We start from the raw sequence: 22,038 nt of genomic DNA, 5'->3' as shown, positions 1-22,038 counted from the left end.
TGAACACCACAATTAGGGATGGTTGGCTCAGGTTGGGGAGAGCTCTGGGGCTATGAAGTGACAATCGATGGCCACCCCTCCTTGGAACCCCTCCATCCTCCTCCCAACTTCAGGGTTGCTTACTAAGACCTTCTCTTCAGGCCTCTCCAGGGGCTGAGGATGGCTGAGATGGGAAGGATGCAGAGAAAGGGGCCAGAGTGAGCCCCCATCATGCCACGAGGACCCTCTATCCTGGGTTCTGCCTGCCCTGGCGTAGGGATGAGGGAGGGGGACTCTGCCAAGGCGCCCACATTTTGTGCTCCCGGGATGCTAGAGGTAGATCAGGTTGGGTAAGGAGGAAGTTTAGTGGCTTCCCTTCCATATCCCACACAGCAGCTTGGAGCATGAAGCCTAGGTGAGGAGGCCTGCCTGGGAAGGGGCCCTGAGCCAGCAAATAAACATTTACTAACTGTAAAAAGACCTTGTGCCTGCTGCTGGGGAGCCTGCCAGGTGGTGGAGACAGGACTGGAGGCATGAATGATGGAAAGGGTAGGATGAGGTCGGGGGGAGCCAGCTGCTTTGCTCATGGGGGTCTCAGGACACCACTCCTGTGGAATTCGGGTCCTAAAGGGGTAACCCAGCACCCCCACCAAACTGGAGCACCATGTGCCGAGGCAGAGGGCTGGCTGAGTAACCTCCCTGGATCATTTTGGTCAACTTGAGGGAAGTTGCTGCGTTCCCATTCTCAGCCCTGCTCCCATTCTCAGCCCAGGTCTTCAGGGAGGCTGCATCAGCCCCAGGCCAGGCGCTGGCCAGGTCTGGATGAATAATGAGACTGGTTGATCCCTCTCTTCCCACAGGTATTGGAGCTCCACTTGTTCCCTGGGGGGGGGCCTGGGAGCTTGGGGGGAGTCAAAGCCCAACCAGGCATTTTTCCAGGTTGGTTCCTATACACAAGGTAGGGGCACTTGGGGAGCATTTAAGGAAGACACGCGGAGTTGGGGGAGACGGAGGCTTTGAAGGAAGGGAAGGGACTGGGAGAAAGAGAGGAGAGAGGCTGCCAGCTGGGAGAAGAAGGCAAGGGATCCTGGGGGTCTGGAGGGTGCGGAGGAGAATGCCCCCTGGTTTGTTCAGAAGATGAGCTGTGAGCCTGGCTGGGGCTGATAGAAGCCTTGGCCCCCAGCCTGGTGGGAGCTCTGGGCAGCTGGCCTACAGACGTTCCTTAGTGCTGGTGAGTAGGTTTGAATCATCACTCAGGCCCTGGCCTTCATCCGCCCCCACCAGCCCCCTGGCCTCAGTTCCCTGGCAACATCTGGGGTGGGGGGGAAGCAGGAACAAGGGCCTCTGTCTGCCCAGCTGCCTCTCCCTTTGGGCTCTGCCAGACTCCACAGTGTATACGTGGGCTCCAACAGGTCCTCTTCCCTGTGGGCCACTGACTAACCCCAGAACCACACAGCTTCCCGTTCTCAGCCCCACAAACTTGGTGCCAAGTACTTCTCCCTCAGGAAGCTTCCCTGGACACTTCCCAAAGGACCCCAGTCACCCCAGCCTGCTGGCTGGAGCTCACTCTGAAGTCAGCAGGCCAGATGAGGGCGCCAGATGGGCGCATTGTCCAGACGGATACATCGTGCCTCCTGTGCCCAGCACTGGGCTCTCTGCACATGGGGCCACTGGAGTCCCAAACATGCCACTGTTTGGGAGGTCAGAAATTGGGGTATCAGCGGTCATCTCCCTCCACCCTCTTCCTGAGGCCCATTCCTTCCTCGAGCCAGAGCCGGGGTGTGCAGACAGTAGTCACTAGGGGGCGCTCGGCCACCACAGGGAAGCTGGGTGAATTTGGGAGAGCAGCGTCTGCGTGAGAGTGAGGACGCGTGTGTCAGTGTGAGTCTGAGTGTGTGTGTGTGGGTAGGCTGGGAGTGTTGGAGGGAGAAGGCCAGGGGTCACCCCAGGATTCCAATAGATCTGTGTGTCCCCCTCCTCTCCCCTCCCCTTCCAATATTTCCAGCAAAGACGGAATAGCTCTGGAGCCCTGTCCGCACATAACCTCACTTTCCTGTTTCCTTCCCCCAAATACCGCGCGGGCGTGTGTGTCTGCACGAGGGGTGGATGCACAGGCAAAGGGGGGGTGGATGGGTAATTTTCAGGCTGTGAACCTTAGTGGGGGTCGAACTTTCCCTTCACTGGGGTGACTGGGGAGGCCAGGCTTCGTCGGGTGTCCCCCGGGAAACGCAACACCAACAGCCAGCCGCTCGCCGAGACCCTGGAGGGAAGAGGCGGAGGCTGGGCCTGTCCCCGCCCCCCGGGGCGTGCAGGGGCGGGGCCCTGGCGGGGCGGGGCGAAGCCAGGCCTTTTTCTAGTCCGCTGGTAGCGGTGAGGAGCGCAGAGGCTTGGGGCAGCCGGGCTGCGACGAGGCCGCGGCACCCGGGGAGAGTGGAGCCGGTGGTGGCGGCGCTAAGTCGGGAGACGCAGCGGCGAGGTGGACGAACCGGCGGGGTCACCAGCCAGGGGACTCCGCACTGGAATTTGATATTCATTTCTCCAGGGTTTACCCTGCTCCTTTTTTCTTAAACATTTTTAAAAACCGTATTCTTTCCCATTTTAATTTATTTTTGCTTCCCATTCCCTGCTTAAATCGGGCCGACCGTTTGGGGAGATTGCTCTTCTACTCCCCCAAATCACTTCGGATTTTGGAAACCAGCAGAGAGAGGTAGCAAGAGCTCCAGAGTGAAGTCGAGGAAGAGAGAGAGACGGGGTCAGAGAGCGCGCGCGGGCGAGCGAGCAACGAGAGGGACAGGAGCAAAGTGAGTGACCTGCTTTTGGGGGTGACCGCCAGAGCGCGGCGTGAGCCCTCCCCCTCGGGATCCCGCATCGGACTAGCAGCGCTGACGGACAGACAGACAGACACCGCCCCCCGCCCCAGCGCCCACCTCCTCTCCGGCCAGCGGTCGACGGTGGACGCGGCGGCGAGCCGCGGGCAGGAGCCGGAGCCCGCGCCTGGAGGCGGGGTGGAGGGGGTCGGGGCTCGCGGCGTTGCACTGAAACTTTTCGTCCAACTTCTGGGCTGTTCTCGCTCCGGAGGAGCCGGGGCAGCCGAGCAGAGCGGAACCGGGAGAAGTGCTAGCTCGGGCCGGGAGGAGCCGCCGTCCGAGCAGGGGGAGGAGGAAGAAGAGAAGGAAGAGGAGAGGGGGCCGCGGTGGCGACTCGGCGCTCGGAAGCCGGGCTCATGGACGGGTGAGGCGTCTGTGTGCGCAGACAGTGCTCCAGCCGCGCGCGCGCCCCAGGCCCTGGCCCGGGCCTCGGCTCCCGAAGGAAGAGGAGCCCGCCTAGGCGCTGAGGAGAGCGGGCCGCCCCGCAGCCCGAGCCGGAGAGGGAGCGTGAGCCGCGCCGGCCCCGGCCGGGCCTCCGAAACCATGAACTTTCTGCTCTCTTGGGTGCATTGGAGCCTTGCCTTGCTGCTCTACCTCCACCATGCCAAGGTAAGCGGCCGTGCCCGCCTGGCGCCGCGGGCCGCTGCGAGCGCCTCTCCCGGCTGGGGACGTGCGTGCGAGCGAGCGCGCGCGTGGGGGCTCCGTGCCCCACGCGGGTCCTTGGGCACTGGGCGCGCGGCTTCCCCCTCTCTCCGTGTAGGGGGAGGGGGCGCGCGCTAGGTGGGAGGGCACCAGCAGAGACTCTCACCGCCCACGCGGGCCCTGCCCACCCACCACAGTCGCCGCACGTACGATCTGGGCCGACCAGCGGAGGGCGGGAGCCGGAGGAGGCCGAGGGGGCTGGGCTTGCGCTGCCGCCGGCGGCTGAAGTTTGCTCCCGGCCGCTGGTCCCCGACGAACTGGAAGTCTGGGCAGCGGGGGCGGGAGCCGGAGCCCGGCGGGCAGGGGGGTGCTCGGACCTTGGACCAAGGGAGTGCAGAGAGCGTGGAGGGGGCAGGGCGCAGGCATGGGAGGGGGCTTGCTGTCACTGCAGCTCGATCTGTTCGGCCCTCGCCGCGAGTTTGGGAAAAGTTTTGGGGTGGATTGCTGCGGGGACCCCCCTCTCCGCCGGGCCACCTGCGCCGCGCCACCCCCGCCCGTCCCCGCTCGCGTCCCGCTCGGTGCCCGCCCTCCCCCGCCCGGCCGGGCGCGCGCGGCGCGGAGCCGATTACATCAGCCCGGGCCTGGCCGGCCGCGTGTTCCCGGAGCCGCGGCGGCCCGAGCGGGGAGACCCAGGCGGCGAGCGGCGCCCCTCCCCCCGCCGGCCCTCTGCGGGAAGGTGACCTCTTGAGGTAGCCCCAGCCGGAGGACCCGGAGGACCAGCCCTCTCCCTTCCCGCCGTCCCAGCCCCCTCCTGTCCTAGGAGGAATTTCCTGACGCCCCTTCCCCATTTCCTCCCTAGTGTGGAGAGAAGCCACTGTGCCCCCTTTCTTACTCCTCTCTGCCGAGAAGACCCATCTAACCCCTCTCCGGCCCCAGAGTCCAGAGAAAGGATGGTCACTGTCAGAGGTCAGGGTGCCGGGGCCCACCCAGGTGCTTTGTCAAGACTCTACCTAAAGTCCCGACTTGGTGACAGTCAGTTTCCCTCCCTTCCCCCACACTTCCGAATGAGCTGGAGGTTTAGCTTTTATGGGGGTGGGCCAAGGGAGGTTTTACAGTGTCGTTACCCAACTAAACACTTTGGAAAAATGGTTTGAAATTTGCTGTGACACTGGCAGGGTGGGACTAGCCCTCCCCTAACCTTTGGAAGGAGCTCCTGCCAGCCTTGCAAACACACTTTGTCCTGGGCAAATGGGGCGTTGGAGCAGGTGGTTTTTTGGAACTCGAAACTTGCCCACCCAACTTGCCGCCTAAGGGGTCTTTTTCCACCCTTCCTTATACTTCCTCTCACCACAGAGTCCCCCGGGAGAGTGGCTGAAGGAAGGAAATGGGCTGGGGTCCCTGCTGCCACCTCGAGTTCCTCAGACCCTGGCACAAAGGCCTTGGCTCCAGGCCTCCAAGGGAGGGGGAGGGGGAGGAGTGGCTGCCTGGCCACAGCGTGACCTTCAGAGGCCCCCAGAGAAGGGCACCTGGCCCCTCCCCGCCCAGAACTGCCCCTCCCTGTGCCCCCCTGGCCTTGGAGGGGGTATGAAGTTTCTGTCTCCTTTCCTCATGGGGGCCCAGGAGCAGTGGAGGGCATAGGGAGGCTGTTGGCAGAGGGAAGCTGGGGGTGTCCTGAGGATGGGTGAGTGGCTGAGGTGGAGACGCCAGGGGGTCCCTGAGGGAGCTGTCTTAGGAGGGCTGTCCAGCTGGGAGCCTGGAAACTGTTATCTGACCTTGGTCCTGGGGGCAAGGCTGGGGGATCTGGGGTGCACTGTGGGGGGTATGGGGAGGAGAGAGACAGACAGACTGTGAGCCTCCCTCTCAGCGGGGTCTGCAGTTTCGTCGGTTAGAGTGCAGCTCTCCTGCTCAGGATCTGCCCCACAAGAGGGCAAGTGGGGTGGCAGTTAGTGAGAACTGGAGACCCTCTGGAAGGGCTGGGGAGAAGCCTTTGCCTGCGGGGTGCTGTCAAGTCCACATGGTTGGGCTTGTTGACCTTCACAGCTTCTGGGGAGGGGAGGAATGATCTGGTGGGGGTGGGGAAGGATGGAGGCTGCCTCAGGCCTGGGTAGTGCAGGGGGCCCCCTAGGGGCTGGGCAGCGCTAAGGCGTAAAAGGCTTGCTTGCATTTGAGGAAGGTGCCTAGGTGAGAGGGACTTGGGAGCCCCTCAGTCTGGGAGGAGTAGAAACCAGGGCCGGAGGTGGGAGTGGGAGGCTCAGGGCTTTGAAAATACATTCTGGCTCTGAGAGGGAGATTTGTGGGGGGGAAAATGGAGCTCCTCCCTCCCCCCGAGTTTCCTCCCAGGTTTTACCCTCTAGGCAACCTGTGGGTTTGCTGAATATTCCTGAGGACTGAAGAATTTGGATGGGGGAGGATAGTTGGTGCCCTTCGGTCCTCTGCACCTCCCCCCCCTCCCCAGCACCAGCTCACCCTGGTATTTGTCATGTCAGCAGGAGAAGGTCACCATGTTGTTTTTCTTGCCCCTAGTCCTTCCTTCCTGCCCCAGTCCAAATTTGTCCTCCTATTTGACCTTAATACTTACCCGTGGCTTTGCAGCAGGGAGTCAGGGGGGCTGAGAGGATTCACTTTTCTTGGCTCAGCAATGGGCCACTGAGGGCAGGCAAGGGGAATGTGGGAAGCAGGGGACCTGGACACTGCAGCATTCTGGAGTTTTCCTCCTGTATTTTGAACTCCCCACCCCCAATAACTGGTCAGTCTTTATCTTCCTTGGCTTCAGAATTGGAGCAGTCCAGGGGTGGTGGGCATGCTCTGTGCTGTGGGGAGGCCCTGGCGGTACCCTGTTCTACTCAGAAGCCTTGGAGAGGCCAGAGGCTGCGGGCTGGGAGGGACGCGAGGAGGGAGCAGGGGCGGGTGGCTGGGCCTCCTCGTCCCTGCCCGTGCCCATGGCCGTGCTTCGTTCTTTGTTTTGTCTCCAGTGGTCCCAGGCTGCACCCATGGCAGAAGGAGAGCATAAAACCCATGAAGGTGAGTCCCCCTGGCTCTTGGATGGGGTCCCCTGACCCCCTTGGAAATGGGTGAGGAGGCCTGATTCCTTCTTTTCAGGTCTGGGGGGGGGGGGGAAGGGGCACAGGAGTATGAGGATCAAGAAAGGAAGCGGTGGGCACTGTGGGATTAGCAAATAGGACTTGTGACCTTTTTCTTCTGCTCTTTCCAGTAAAATTTTATTTGGAGAGGGAGCCGTGAGCACAGACCAGAAAGACAAAACAATGCTCAGGAATTTCAGATGTTGAGGGAGGTGTCCCTTGTCCCCCCTGCTCCCAGAGGAGGATGGATATTCCATGTCCCTTCCAGCCCAGCCATGTCCCACCTGTGGGGTCTGCGTGGAGGAGGCTGTGATACTCGCTGTCCAGAGAGCTGGCTGTGCCTGAGCTGAAGGCACAGAGGATCTAGCCTCTTGGGACCCCTCTACCCAGTTTGCATTCCTTTTTGCGTGGAGAGAGAAAGCCCTATAGCTTCCCCCTGCTCTCTGGGTGGAGTAGGATTAGGTGCTGTGAACTTCCCTCTTGGGCCAGCAGAGGGCTAGCTGTAGCTCCCAGGCACCCCCTCCTTTGCCCAACCCGCGTCTGCCTGTCTTTTGTTCCGCAGACGTGGTTTGGAGTACAGGATCCTCCCATTTCTCTAGGGACGCCCTGGCTCTCCCCACCACTGAATGTGGCCTCTGCTCCAGCCTAGGGGAGGAGCGCCCAATGCCACTCCCCCAACTCCCTACCTCTGAAGAAGGACGCGCAAATCCAGGGTGGCCCAGGGTAGTGGCCAGGCATGATGTTTGCTCTCCCCAGCCGGCCCGTGGTGATGCCTAGCCGATTCTGCCTGCTTCCCCACCCAGGAGCCCTTTCCTTGGCCCAGGGCCTGGCTTCCCAGCCACCCCACAGCCTGTTTCACTGACAGGCCTCCGCTCCCAGTGCACCCACCCCTTCAGCCTCCCAGTGGCCTCTGTGGTCTGGGAGAGGCAAGACAAATGATCTTTGTTTGCTGGGGAAAAGGTTGTCTTCGAGAAATAAGGAAAACCACGAAAGCCTGATGTTGGAGTATGTGTGTGTGTCCACGCCCCGTGCAAAAGCAGGAAGGACAGCTTTCCATGGAGGCGGTGGCTAGGGTGCGAAGGGTGCAGGTGAAGTTGCCCCATTCACCTCCCTTGGGCCTTGGGGATTCCAGGCAGCTTTTCCAAGGAATTCCCAGCCCAGGTCTTTTTACCCTCAGCTACCAAGTGCCATGGCCCGGGCCAGACCTTTCTGCTATTCAGTAGTGGGTGGGGCCATGAAGTTTTGGCCACCACTATCCCCAACCATGAAGAAGTGTCAGGTCAAGAATTCTTGATTAGTCATCTTCTTCCGTGTAGACTTGGCTAAGAAAGGACTTCTTCACATCCATGGTCTTGTTTATCCTTGTTTTGATAAGGCTTTACCTTAACCCTTTTGCGGGTGGAGAAGAATTCCATGCCCACCGGCTGGATAGGGGAAGTAGAGACCTCAGGCAAGGCCAGAGACTGGTTTGGGGGCCCCCACTGTTCTCCTTTCTGTTTTCACACCTGTGGCCCCAAATTCCCCTCAACCCACCTGTTGCATATACATCCCCAGGGCTCATCTTCCTTTCCCCTTCTGGAGGGAGGAGTGAGGGGAGGCTCAGCTACGGTCTCTGGGGAGAGGCACGCTAGGGAGTATGCACTGTAGATGCCTTGGTGAGCTTCCAAACCTTGTGTCACCTGGCCTGAGAAAAGGGCGCTTATTCTCAGGGCTGGAAATGGAAGACAAAACCCCACTTTTCAGCCTCTGTTTCAGTGTCTTTTGAGATCAGCCCAACATACTTACACAGATGTGCAGAGTCTGAGCCCAGAGAGGGAGGGACTGGCCCAAGGTCACACCAAGTCATGGCCAGAGCCCAGGTCTCCTCGCTGGCTGGGTACTGCTTCTTCCCTCCTGTGTAGGGGACACCCGTTTCAGGGACAGGATTGCTCTGTGGTGGTGGTGTGGGGGGTGGGTGTTGGGGAGTAGCAGGCTGGGCCACAATTTGGAGTAGTCATTCTGACTTTATTTATGCTCAGAATGGCCCAAAATTACCCCTTCATGCTCCCATGCACCCCAGGTTCTGCGGGCAGCCTGGGAAGCTGTCTTTACCCTGGTCTCCCTCCAGATCAACTTCTAGAAATGCTCGTGGCTGCAAGTGGCAGCGCCGTTTTTCCATGATGCAAGCAGTTTGCCCTCTTGGGCGGGGTTATCGGTGGCTGGCAGGGCCTGCACAGCGTGCCCGCCCACTGCCACCTGCTGATTCCAGGCAGGCCCACCCCTGTGCTGATGCCCACCACCTCCTCAGCCCATGTCTGGGGAGACGGTCTGGCAGGTGGCAAGGTGCCCACTGATGCTTCTACTCGCTTTACACATGACCGCAGCTTAGGAAGGCTTTGATGTCAGAGCTGATTTTAGCTCTACCATTTGCTGGCAGTGTGGCCTTGGGGCAAGTTACTCAACCTCTCTGAGCCCCCAGCCCCCCGTTTGTAAAATGGGGGTCCTACTAGAACCTCATGGTACCATGTTGGGAGAGTTGTTTGAGATGACAACTGTGGATGACTGTCCACTGTGCCGCACATATACAAAGTCCTCATTAAGTGGTTGTTGGTATGGTTGATGGGATGTCAGTGGCCATGGGAAAGTTGTGGGGAAATGGGGCACAGGTTTGCCAAGCTGGCTGTTCCTCCTTTCGAGGGAAGCTTAGAGCACCCCTAATATGGATATTCACACTCAAACTGTCCTCTGATATCAAGGTTGACCTAGGAATTGGCTCGGCTGTCATGGTGAGGCAGGGGGATCAGATGTGGTAGGCCATCTCCCTTGGAACCTGATAGCATTGTCCAATCTTTGGAATACAAACCCCTTCATTGGTGTTGATGGTGGAAAGTTTGGGGAAGGACTTCAACCACAGCTGGAGGGACTTGCTAGATTTTTAGAAGGACTTGCCCGTTAGTGGGTACCTCTCGCGGAAACTTGGAGGAGTGGCCTTACAAGGCTGGGTGGAGATAGGGGTTGGCCATCTCTTGTGTGACCTTCTGGGCTCATATGTCACCCACTCCCACGCAGTGGTGAAGTTCATGGACGTCTACCAGCGCAGCTACTGCCGTCCAATCGAGACCCTGGTGGACATCTTCCAGGAGTACCCCGATGAGATCGAGTACATCTTCAAGCCATCCTGTGTGCCCCTGATGCGGTGTGGGGGCTGCTGCAACGACGAGGGCCTAGAGTGCGTGCCCACTGCGGAGTTCAACATCACCATGCAGGTAGGCGCCTATGGGGAGCAGGGCCTGGGGGCATGGGGTGGGGACTTTGGGGACGTGTAGTCCCCGGCCCTTTCTGGGCAGCTCTTGAGAGGAGGAGCCAGACTTCCCTTGCCCAGCTCCTGCCCCTGAGTCAGTCAGGGGCAAGAGTGAGAGGTCTTGCTCTCTTTGGAGAAAAAAGATGCTTGCATTTCCCAGTCCAGGTTCGCAGCAAGCCCTGACCACCTCCTCCTCCCTGACCTTTGGCCTCTGGGCTCATGAGGGGGCTGACACGTGTGACAGGAGCCCCTCCCCTCCTCTCTTAGAGGAAGAGGGCCCTCGCTCCTTGGGGGCTCTGTCCGGGAAGGTGGATGAGCCTGGCCTCTGGAGAGTTTAAAAAGCCAGTTGTTTGACGTTGCCTGGTGACAGGGCACATCTCAGCCTGGACGGGGTGGGAGGGAGCTCTGAGACCCCAGGGAGGGGGTGGCTCTTGGGTACCTACTATGGGGTTAGGGTGAGGCCTATAAGGGATGAAAGGAGGGAAGGGATGGGGAGTGGCAAGAACCCAGGACCCGAATTCCCAGCCTGGCCAACCCTCGCAGCCATGTCTGCCCTCAAGAGGAGCAGGGGCTCCTTGAGGTCAGCAGGGTTGGGGGAGTTGGGGTGGGCCTGAGGCTCTTTCTAGTATAGAGCCCCTGGTCCCCCCTACCTCCACCACCCATCCCAGCTCTGTCGAACCCCTGGGTGCTGAGTGGCAGGAGCCACGAGGGTGTCCCATCTGGGTATGGCTGGCTGGGTCACTAACCTCTGTGATCTGCTTCCTTTCCCTCCAGATTATGCGGATCAAACCTCACCAAAGCCAACACATAGGAGAGATGAGTTTCCTACAGCATAGCAAATGTGAATGCAGGTGAGGATGGAGTCACGGATTCATTCGCCCATCGAACAGCCAGGGTTAAGCACATTCCACTTGTTAGCCCATTTCTACCTTCCAACTATGTAACCTTGGGCATTTTAATTTTACTTCAGTGTGCCTTGACTTCCACATGTGTAAAATGGGTACAATGATAATATGTACCTCATAGCATTATTGTAAGGATTAAGTGAGTTATCATATGTAAAGAGATTAAAACTGTTAGTATATCATAAATACTATGTTAAGTTTTTATTATTTTTATCATTGTCATCACCATCTGAACTCCTCTGTTTTGTTCTTTTCTCTTTCTCTACCCACTACAGACCAAAGAAAGATAAAGCAAGGCAAGAAAAGTAAGTGGCCGTGACTTTAGCTCTTCTCCCACTTCTTGGCCAGTTGTGTTGGTTTGGGGCTCTTGGCTTCCTCTGTCAGGGGGTCTGATGGCTTCACTGGGTCAGAGAGTTGGTCTCATGGGAACTTGTGGTGGCAGCAGTGGGATGGAGCAAACCCCAGAATCATGACTCTCGGATTAGTGACAAAACCCAGTCTGGAGCCTGGAGCTTCCTTTGGAAGAGATGATGCGTTCCAGGTCTCCAGGTCATTTCTGGCCAGGACTTGTAGTTTTGGTGTGTTGGGGGCAGTGTGGACACTGGCTCCCTAGCTTGTTCTAGGCTCTCATCACCCACAGCAGGCAGAGAGAGCGGATGGCAGAGGGGCCAGCTCTGGTGTGTCAGAGGAAATGGCTTCTTCTGGTGGCTGCTGTGGGGGTGCAGTTGGATTTGGGGCTGGCTGGGGTGTTTTCTTGGTGCGTGCCCTTCTGTAGGCGTGAGGCAGGCCAGAGACACTCGGCCCTCTTGGACAGGGAGAAATGGTTGAATGTTTGTCATTTTCTGAAGCTTCCAGTTGCTCAGTGTGGAGGGTTGGGTCAGGATGGAGCCTGGGCAAGATCTGGGGCCCGTGAGCCTTCTAGACAGGGTGAGCAGCTGGTGTGGTGGATGAGCCTGCGGGGGAAAGAGACTGAGAGAGAGCACCTCTGCCCTTCCTTCCCCAGTCCCCCACCATCCTGTCTGCTCCCAACACTCTAGGGACATTGAAGCCCCCTGGGCCTCAACCCCTTGCCTCTTCCCTAAGTCCCCAACTTCCAGGATTGCTGTGGCTACTAGAGCAGTAATTTGGGAGAGCAGGCCCAGAGAGAGAGAGAGAATGTGTGGGTGCGTGCGTGCACACGTGTGCGTGTGTGTGTGCGTGAAGACCTTCCTCCTTCCATTGCTTTCTCCTGAGAGGGAACAGACTTACCCTCTCCGCGGCCCTTTTCCCCCTCGTTTCTTCCCCTGTGGCAGACACTCTGAGGGGCATTCTCTTGGGCCTGGCAGGTGTGGAGAGTGCTGGTTCCCTTGAGGTGGACAGGCTCCAGCCTGCCCCCCTTGCCCAGTTCCCAAACGCCTGCATTGCCCACAGGGAGAGTCGGGGCTCTCCTGGGCTCGGAAGAGAGTCTGGTGAAACGGTGCAGCAGGCTTTGACAGGCTGGAGAGAGAACTCCCTGCCAAGGGACGCCCAGGCCCCTCCTCCCCACGCCTCCCTAACTCTCACCCCACCCTTCTGCCTGCCTGGGGCTCTGAGGGCCCAGGTGATGGCTGGGCGGGCTGGCGCCTCTCATGTGCTGCCCTTGGTTTTGTGCCAGCTCCCAGTGTAGCTGCTCCCCCACCCCAGGATTCACAGAGGCAGGGCCCCTGGAGGGACCCCCTTGCTATTGCACTTGGAAACGAAGGCAGAAGTTGCCTGAAGCACAGCTTGTCCCCTCCTTCCTCCCCATCAAGTCAGGTCTCTGACCTTCTCCTCAAACTCTGGCCTACCTTTTATAACTCCCTGACCTTCAAGGTGAGACTTACACAGTTGCTGAACAAAGTGCCTGCCCTCGGGGCTTTGCCCCCTGCCTGGGATCAACAGCTGCTGTGAGCATGGAGGCCTTTGGGTCCCGTGCCCTCCACCCGGCCTCTGCTCTCCATCCAGAGCCTTGCTGGGGCCTGGGTTTGCCACCCTAGGGTGGCCAAAGTGAGAAGAGGGAGCCCTTGAGTGCCTGCTGCCCCAACTGGCGTGTGCGTGCGCGTGTGCAAGCTCTTTCCTGGAGCCCGCCTGCCTCCTGCTACCTCGTCTCGTTCCAGGGAGTGTGTCCTGTCCCTTGCCCTCCTCACTGCTTCTTTCCCTCTCCCCTTCCCCCTCGCTCTCTCTCTGTCTCTGTGTTTTTATTTTCCAGAAAATCAGTTCGAGGAAAGGGAAAGGGGCAAAAAAGAAAGCGCAAGAAATCCCGGTATAAACTCTGGAGCGTGTACGTGGTGCCGCTGCTGTCTCAGTCCCCGGAGCTTCCCTGGCCCCCAATCAAACTCCCGCCTGCAGGACCCTGGAACCCTGCCTCCTTCCCTGGCGCTCAGCCTCCCCCGCCCACCCTAGTGTCCCTCTCTCACTCTCACTGCACTAATTGGCACCAGGGGGTAGACTTGGTGGTGGCGTTGCTGGTCCAGAGATGGGGGTGGCTGGGTGGGCCAAGTGGGCCTGGATGGTTCAGTGAGGGGACTCTGGCTTGGCTGGGCACCGCCTTTCTCTCACCCACTGGGCACTGGTGGCAGGCCCATGTTGGCATGGGTGCCGGGCGCTGGTGCCTTCTCGCCCAACGGGTTTCCACTGCTCTGGGCTTCTGCACTCGTCTGGAAGCTGAGGGTTGTGGGAGGGCAGACGTGGTGTGAGGAAGGGGCGTGAATGACGCGGGGCAGCTTGTTGTCGGAGGAGGTTGGGTGGGGTCAAGCACCGTATGGCGGCCCCACTTCATGGACTTGGGGCCTCTGGAGGGAGCCCCCTATTCCAACCCAACCCATGGCATCCACACAAGTCTCCCAGTAGGGTGGCCTCTTCCTCTGGGTTGGAGGCTGTGGTGGGTGCTGCCCTGTGAACACTGCCTCTGGGCTCAACTGCCGTCACACCCTACTTCAGCCACCTTTGGTGGAGGGGCCTGGGCCTGAGCCCTCACAGTGGGAGAAGGTGGCCCCCAATTGCTGTCCCCAGCAGGTGAAGAGTCAGGCGTGTTCTTTTGGGGGCAGTAGCCGTTGGGGCCCTGTGGCCTGAGACTTGCCCTTGTCCCCCTTGTGGCAGCCCTCTCCTTGCACTCTCTGCCCATCTGCCTGCCTCTCCTCTGGGCGGGCTTCCTAGCCAGTGCTGCCTCTTTCCGCCGCCGCTCTGTCTTCTGCTGTAGCGCTCGGATCTTTCCAGGGTGTGGAAGGGTGTGGGGGCCAGGAGTTGGGCGGGGGTGCAGCTGCAGACATGTTAGGGGGTTGCATGGGTGTTTTTCTCTTTCTCTGCTGACGCTCTAGCTTAGATGTCTTTCCTTTTGCCTTTTTGCAGTCCCTGTGGGCCTTGCTCAGAGCGGAGAAAGCATTTGTTTGTACAAGATCCGCAGACGTGTAAATGTTCCTGCAAAAACACAGACTCGCGTTGCAAGGCGAGGCAGCTTGAGTTAAACGAACGTACTTGCAGGTTGGTTCCCAGAGGGCGAGGAGTCAGAGAAGAGCTTCACACAGATGGGGAGAGAAAGAGAGAGAGAGAGAGAGAGAGAGCGCGCGCGCACCTGAGAGGGGCCAGCTGCTTGCTTGGCTTCTAGCTGCCTGCCTGGGGACTGCTGCCTTCTCTGCTCGCGAGGCCCCTGTGGTGGGCAGTGGGGGCTGGCCTGGCAGGGACCGTTCTGAGGTCGCCCTGGTCGCCTGAGTGGTAGGCTGGTGTGGCTTAATGTGGTGTTGTGGACGCAAGCTGAGTGTTGTGTCCTGTGGTCCTGCTCGTAGTGGCTGTTGGTCCTGACGTTGTTATTTCTACCTTCGTTACTAATATTGGGGGACCCTTCCCAGTGTGGGGCACACTGCCATCTACAAAGCTCAAACACTTCCTCGGGGGCCTGGCACCGCCCTCTGAAGTCTGCATGGCTGGGCTTCTCATCCCCTCAGAGTCTTCCATGGGGACAGGGGTTGAGTCCCTCCTCAGTCTGGGGTCCTGGAGGGCACGGGCTCTGGCGGTTGGTTTAGGGTGGGGAGGAGATTTAACATCTGGGACATTGGATACCTTTAATACTCCAGTAGTCATGGCAACAACCCCAAATAGCTCATGTATTTCCAATGCCCATGGGATGGGTGGAGGGCGGGGGCCATGCCCGCCCTCCTAAGATTAGATGGTGAACTCCTCATGCCTGGGCCTGGTTTTTATTCACCTGTGTGATCCCCCAGGCATCTTAGTACCTTTGTCCCTTGTCCACAGTGGGGACCAAGGAAGTGTCAAGTCTGTGAGTGACTACCTGACCCAGTTCAGGTGCATAGGGCCAGGACACATGGCTGGTGATTTTTTTTTTTATTGTGGGGAGGATTCGCCCTGAGCTAACATTCATTGCCAATCTTCCTCTTTTTTTTGCTTGAGGAAGATTTGCCTTGAGCCAACATCCGTGCCAGTCTTCCTCTACTTTGTATGTGGGATGCCTCCACAGCATGGGTGATGAGTGGAGCAGGTCCATACCCGGGGTCCAAACCTCTGAACCGGAACTTTAACCACTCTGCCACGGGCTGCCTCCAGGCGGCTGGCAATCTTTTGGTGCCTCGACTGGTGTTTTTACTAGTCTGGCCTGTGTGCAAAGGCATGGGGCCCTCTGGGGCCAGCATCAGCCTCACCAGGGAGGAGGGGCTCTTATGGGGCTTTTCTGGGGAGGCTGGCGTGCTCCTGGCCAGTGCAGATGCTCCATTAACAAAGTCCTTGGAGTGTGGCTGCTTCCCCGTCCCCGCTCGTGTTCCTGTGGCTTGTGGGTGTTCAGGGTACACTGCGGACCAGGCCCTGGGGTGTTGTTGTGGGCTTCTGTCTGTCTTGGTGCTATGTGAAGATAGGAAGTGTGTACTAGTGCTGGGGGTGGGGGCTCTGCCTAACTCCAGGCCTGGATGAGGAGTCTCCACATCCCTCAGGGGTCTTGGGGAAGATAAGGGACTTGCTATTTTAAGGTTTCTGTGGTGGTTATTCTCCAGAGAGACTGTCTGGGATGGGCGATGTCTGAAGTGACCTGGGAGCTAACTGAAGTTACCCCAACCTCCAGAGACCTCCCCCAACACTTAACCCGGCTGTATGGGGGGATTTCAGTACCCCAGATTGGGGGCTTAGGATCCCCATTTCCAGGTTCTCAGAAGGGCAGGGCCTGCTCTGACCCCTCTTCACAGTGGGCAGGGTAAGACCATCAGCCCTGGGGGAGGGGCACGATGAGAAAGTTCTTGGAGTCCCCTCTGCTTCGACGGGAGTAGCATAGCCACTGATCATCTCCCCCACCCGCAGTTAAATACCATATTGGAAAGAAAAGGCAGCGTGGTACCTGGAGCCTGCCGCTGCCAGTGAGCTCAAGAAAGATGATACCTGCACCTGAGGCCAGGAGGGAGGGCATGGTGAGGGGAGATATGTCTTTCACCTTCCCGGGGCCCCAGGCCCCGCTGGCTCCCCCCCCCCCCCCCAGGGACCCCCCCCCCCCCCCCCAACTGGCTCTGCACAGGCCCTTTCCCCTGCTCAGGGTGCTCTCCCCACTCCCTTCCCCAAAGCAGGCCCACCAAGACTGAGCTGAAACACCTCCCCTGCAGGGCCCCTTTCTGGATTAACTTGGTCCAACTCTGGTCACCCATCAGCTCCTAAATGTCAAGTAGGGACTGTACGTGTTCATTTGTTGCTTGTGATGAGTTGTCCCCACGTCCTTGTCTTGTCTCAACTGGATTGTCAGCTCTGGAGGGCCGACTGGGAGCCTAGGCATAGCTACCGCTCAGATGAGGGCCCCCCCCAGGCTGGGGCTGGGTCTCCCTCGCACCGAGGCTCTGAGGCAGGGCTGTGCTTTCACTGTCTCTTCCTCGTCAGGGACTTGGGCTCCCGGGAAGGCGAGGCTGCCTGCCTCACCGCCAGGTCTCCTCGCTGCGCCCTAACCCCAGCTTCTGTCTCCCGTTCCCTGCAGATGTGACAAGCCGAGGCGGTGAGCCAGGCTGGAGGAAGGAGCCTCCCTCAGGGTTTCGGGAACCAGACCTCTCAAGGAAAGACTGATAGGGAACGACCGAAACAGAAACCACGCCGCTGCCGCCACCACATCACCATCGACAGAACAATCCTTAATCCAGAAACCTGAAATGAAGGAAGAGGAGACTGCGCAGAGCACTTTGGGTCCGGAGGGCGAGACTCCGGCAGAAGCATTCCCGGGCGGGTGACCAAGCATGGTCCCTCTTGGAATTGGATCGCCATTTTATTTTTCTTGCTGCTAAATCACCAAGCCCGGAAGATTGGAGAGTTTTATTTCTGGGATTTCTGTAGACACACCCACCCACATACATACATTTATATATATATATATATATATTATATATATAAAAATAAATATATATATTTTATATATATATAAAATATATATATTCTTTTTTTTAAATTAACATTGCTAATGTTATTGGTGTCTTCACTGGATGTATTTGACTGCTGTGGACTTGAGTTGGGAGGAGAATGTCCCCACCCAGATCCTAACAGGAAAGAGGACGGGAGGAGAGACCCTGGCGTGATCTTCTTGTCCCTCTTAGGGAGGCCAGGTTCCCCTCCCCTGCCTAGGAAGGTGCAAGGCCAGGGCACGGGGGCAAATTTGGCCTGCTTTTGGGAACACTGACAAACCCAGCCCTGGTCCTGAGCCTCTACCCCGAGTCAAACGGACAGAAAGACAGACGACAGGGACAAGGATACTTGCTCTGACCAGGAGTTTGGGGAGCTTCAGGACACTGCTGTGCTTTGGGGATCCCCTCCACGTGCTGCACGGGCATCTTGCCCCCAGGGGCACTGCCTGGAAGATTCAGGAGCCTGGGCAGCCTTCACCTACTCTCACCTGCTTCTGAGATGCCTAGGAGGCCACCGGCAGATGTCCTGGCGAAGAGAAGAGAGACATTGGTGGAAGCAGAGCAGCCCGGTGACAGCTCATCCTCCGAGGGCAGGGCTTCTGCCTCAGCGCTTTCCTGCTCCCCTCCCCGGGTGCAGCCCAGGAGGGCCTGATGTCCTCAGACCATTGAAACCACTAGTTCTGTCCCCCCAGGAGACCTGGCTGTGTGTGTGTGAGTGGTTAACCCTCCTCCATCCCCCATCCCGACCTTTCCCGCGGCACAGAGAGACGGGGCAGGCTCCACGTGCCCACCATGGAGGCAGAGAAAAGAGAAAGTGTTTTATATACGGTACTTATTTAATATCCCTTTTTAATTAGAAATTAAAACAGTTAATTTAATTAAAGAGTAGGGTTTTTTTCAGTATTCTTGGTTAATATTTAATTTCAACTATTTATGAGATGTATCTCTCTCTTGCTCTCTCTTATTTGTACTGGTCTTTGTGTATAAGATTCATGTTTCCAATCTCTCTCTCCCTGATCGGTGACAGTCACTAGCTTGACCTGAACAGATATTTAATTTTGCTAACACTCAGCTCTGCCCTACCCTTTCCCCTGGCTCCCACCACACATTCCTTTGAAATAAGGTTTCAGTATACATCTACATACTATATATATATGGCAACTTGGTTTGTATATATATATATATATATATATGTTTATGTACATATGTGATTCTGATAAAATAGACATTGCTATTCTGTTTTTTATATGTAAAAACAAAACAAGAAAAAATAGAGAATTCTACATACTAAATCTCTCTCCTTTTTTAATTGTAATATTTGTTATCATTTATTTATTGGTGCTACTGTTTATCCGTAATAATTGTGGGGGAAAAAGATATTAACATCACATCTTTGTCTCTAGTGCAGTTTTTCGAGATATTCCGTAGTACATATTTATTTTTAAACAACAACAAAGAAATACAGATATATCTTAAAAAAAGCATTTTGTATTAAAGAATTTAATTCTGATCTCAGAGCTCCTCCTGGTTTCTCCTTCTCCATTGAATCCTTGTTCTAGACTTCTCCTGCCCCCTTTCTCTCCTCCCGTGGGGAACGTGGCATTTGTCTTAGGTCTGGGGAAGGGGTCTCAGGTGTGTAAGATATGGGGTGACCCATCTTGTGCTGGGGGTCACAGTTCTTCCGTTTTGACTGGGCTGGTCCTGGGGGGACCCGTCTATTCTTCTGCCCTGGTCTAGGGGGGTGTTCTGGAAATGAGGGCGGGGGAGACAGCTCCTTAGACAGGAGCCTGTAGTGAGTAGTGATCTAGGCTCTGTCCCTTGGTCAAGGAAGGAATTGGCCATGTGTCTGAGCTTGCTGCCCAGGGGACAAGAGAGGACTGGGTCTGGCCATGGGGCCTTGTTGGCTGCAACAGGCCGGGAGTGGGAAGAGGGTGCTCATGGGGGCCTGTGACCCTAGGGTGTAATTTACTTTTACGTACTGAGTCCTGGAGTTCCCTGAGTCTCTGGAAGATAGACCCACAGCTCTGGTTGCCCCTGAGGGGACTCCCTGCCCAACCTAGCTGCATAGGCCCTTCTCTCCTGTGGTCCTAGGGAAGGTAGAGATGTCTGGGTCTTTGGCATTTATGAGCAATGCTTCCAATTCCACTTCCTCCAGCCTCTCATTTCTTCAGACCATATTTATTGGGCCAGCCATCGTGCTAGGGCAAGGGATACTGTTATGACTAAGACACAATTCCACCGCTCAAGGATCTGGTGTGGGTGGGTGGATGAAGAGACACAGAACTGCAAATCCACAAAGAGAAAAATATGTAAAACATAATGGGAGCATCTGATCCAGCATGGGGGTAGGGGATGTCCTGGGGGTGGCAGAGTCTGGGATCTTCTCATGACATTACCTCTGGGCTGCCCCTTAAAGAATGGATGGGAGAAGACAGAAGGGCAAGGGGAGGGTGGAAGGGAGAGTATGAGCCAAGTCATGGAGGGGGCACTCTCCAGGGGAGCTGGAGAGAGGCAGGTTAGCTCAGTGGGGAGCCTGCAGTGCCACGGCACAGCCCAAGAGCCTACAATCTATCGACCTGTTGGGGATGAGCAGCAGCTGAGGAGTTTTAGACAGAGCATCCCAGCTGTGTGGCAGGCAGGAGACAGGGAGGCCAAGAGGAGGCTGTTGCCGTCCTCCAGGGGAGATCTGGGGTGCGGGTGGTGGTGGTGGCGACTTCCATGACTGATTGGGGAGGGTGCCCTCAGCCTCTACTGGCTATACTGTAGGAAGACAGGAGGCAAGGTCCTTGCCCTCATGGAGCTTTTGGTCCAGTGAGCGCTGTCTTCCAAGCACATTTCATGGGCCGGCTCTTACGTTAGGTAACACTGAACCCGCTCACGGCCCTGTGAGGTAAGCGCTCCGGTTGGCCCAAGTGGATATTTGCCTGAACCTCCCAAACGGCCTCCGGGATCTCCTCTGGCCTCCCTTTAGTTGATTCTCACACCATGGCCAGAGTGAGCCTGTTAAAATGTGAGCTGAATCATGTCGCTTTTTGGCTCAAAACCCTGCAGAGGCTCTGTTTTACTCAGAGAAAAAGCCAAAGTCCGTATGATGGCCTTAAAAGGCCCTGCACTGTCTGGGCTGCCTCTACCTCCCTGACTCAATGACTTCTGACTCCCTTGGTCACTCAGCCCCAGCCGCACTGGCTTCTCTGTTCCTGAAACACTGGGCATGCTCCCTCCACAGGGCCTTTGCACTGGCTGTTCCCTCTTCCTAGAGCACTCTTCCCCAACATGCCGTGTGTGGCTCTCTTACAAAGTCTTGCTACTTACTCAAGTGAGGCCACTTTGACCACTGCATTTATAATCGACCCCCCTTCCTCACTCCGCATTTAGGACCCTCCTTTTCACCGTCACTTCTTTTTTCCTGTGGCACATACCACTTCTAGCATACTCTAGAACAGCGCTGTCCAACAGAACAATAACGTGAGCCTCATATGTAACTTAAAATGTTCCTAGGGACCAGATTTAAAAAGGTAAAAAGAAACAGGTGAAATTAATTTTAATAATATATTTTGCTTAACCCCAACATATCTAAAATATCATTACATTCGATATAAAATTTATGAAGGAGAGATTTTACTAAATCTTTGAATCTGATATGTGTTTTGTTCTTATTGCATGTCTCTGTTGGGAATAGCCACATTTCAAGTGCTCCATATGCACATGTGGCCAGTAGCTACCATTTTGGACAGTATGGCTCTAAAATTTACTCCCCCTTTTGTCTGTCTTCCCTCCTGCCAGGATGCAAGCAATGTGAGGGCAGAGATTTTTGGTCTGTTTTGTTCACTGTTGGATCTCCAGCTCCTAGAACATTGCCTGGAATATAGTGCATGATCAATTAACATTTGTTAAATGGTTGACGTCGTTCCAGCTGAGGCCTGATGACTGAGGGTTTCATCCCAAGACTGTGGAGGTGGATGAGGGCTAGCCCTGGCAGGAGTGGTTGGTGGAGCGGCTTGCTAACAGGTGGGATTTGAGCAGATCTGGGCAAGGAGGAGGGAACTCAGAGCCCGTGGTAGGATTAGGGACAGAGGCATTTTCCTCTGCACCAGGCACTGTCTCCTCCTTTTAGCCACCCTGGAGATGGGTCTTATTATTTCTGCTTCGCAGATGAGAAGCAGGAGGCCCAGAGAGGGTAAAGAACTTGCCCAAATGTAACCACAACCAGTAAATGGCCAAGCCAGAATTTAAACCAGCTTTTCTGACTCCAATTCCAGTGCTCTTTCCACCACACCACAGTTGCTCCAGGCTAGGGCAGAACATCAACAAATAAAAATGAATCGTCTAGACTGAATACAAACAGGCAGGAGAAAAGTGGGACAGGGGGAGGATGTGGTGGTGGCCAAACCCAGGGCTGAAATCCAAACTTCCCCAAGTGTGGTAAGGCAAGGCAAGAGATGTCTCCAGGGGCTGGGGCTCGTCAGTGGAAGATCCGAAACCCAAGCACGAAAGAGATTGCAACATGCAAACTTGGAAGAGAGAAACTGTCTTTAAATAAACTATGGAGAAAAGAAGGAGAGAACGAACATGCTACGTTCCCCCAACTGTGTAAGACATGCTCATGCACCCCTGCAGCCTTCCCAAAGGACCTCTCAAGGCCCAGGGAAGATCCAAGCAAGACCCAGTACCAAGCTGTCCAAGCTCATCTCCCCTCTGTGGGCCTCACACCTTCCCCTCTGGCCTGGCCACTGTTTCCCCTGGAGATGCACAGTGCTCCTTCTCAACTCTGCTTTGCACAGCCTAAGTCGCTTTCCCCTTTTCCTAAGGAGAGACTTACCTTGGCTACAGCTCCAGAGGGCTTTGGTGTAGTTGCTTCTCCGAGGAAGCTGCTAGGCTACTCCCTCCTGCAAGAAGGCTGCATGTATCCATACAGAA

At 56.6% G+C, this 22,038-nt stretch overlaps 1 protein-coding gene across 1 annotated transcript; it reads left to right on the top strand.

The window, feature by feature from the left end:
• Positions 1-258: 258 nt before the first annotated feature.
• On the top strand, positions 259-18,636 carry VEGFA (vascular endothelial growth factor A). The gene is made up of 9 exons (XM_046639839.1): positions 259-324; positions 2,691-3,455; positions 6,461-6,509; positions 9,617-9,813; positions 10,623-10,699; positions 11,029-11,058; positions 12,960-13,013; positions 14,099-14,230; positions 16,707-18,636. The coding sequence occupies exons 1-9, from the start codon at positions 259-261 to the stop codon at positions 16,726-16,728; spliced, it is 1,392 nt and encodes a 463-aa protein (XP_046495795.1). The 3' UTR covers positions 16,729-18,636.
• Positions 18,637-22,038: the final 3,402 nt, after the last annotated feature.

The sequence above is a fragment of the Equus quagga genome, chromosome 15 (assembly GCF_021613505.1).
Source record: "Equus quagga isolate Etosha38 chromosome 15, UCLA_HA_Equagga_1.0, whole genome shotgun sequence".
NCBI classification, from domain to species: domain Eukaryota; kingdom Metazoa; phylum Chordata; class Mammalia; order Perissodactyla; family Equidae; genus Equus; species Equus quagga.
Note: the sequence above shows the minus strand (reverse complement) of the source record. Positions and strands in the feature narration are given on the sequence as shown.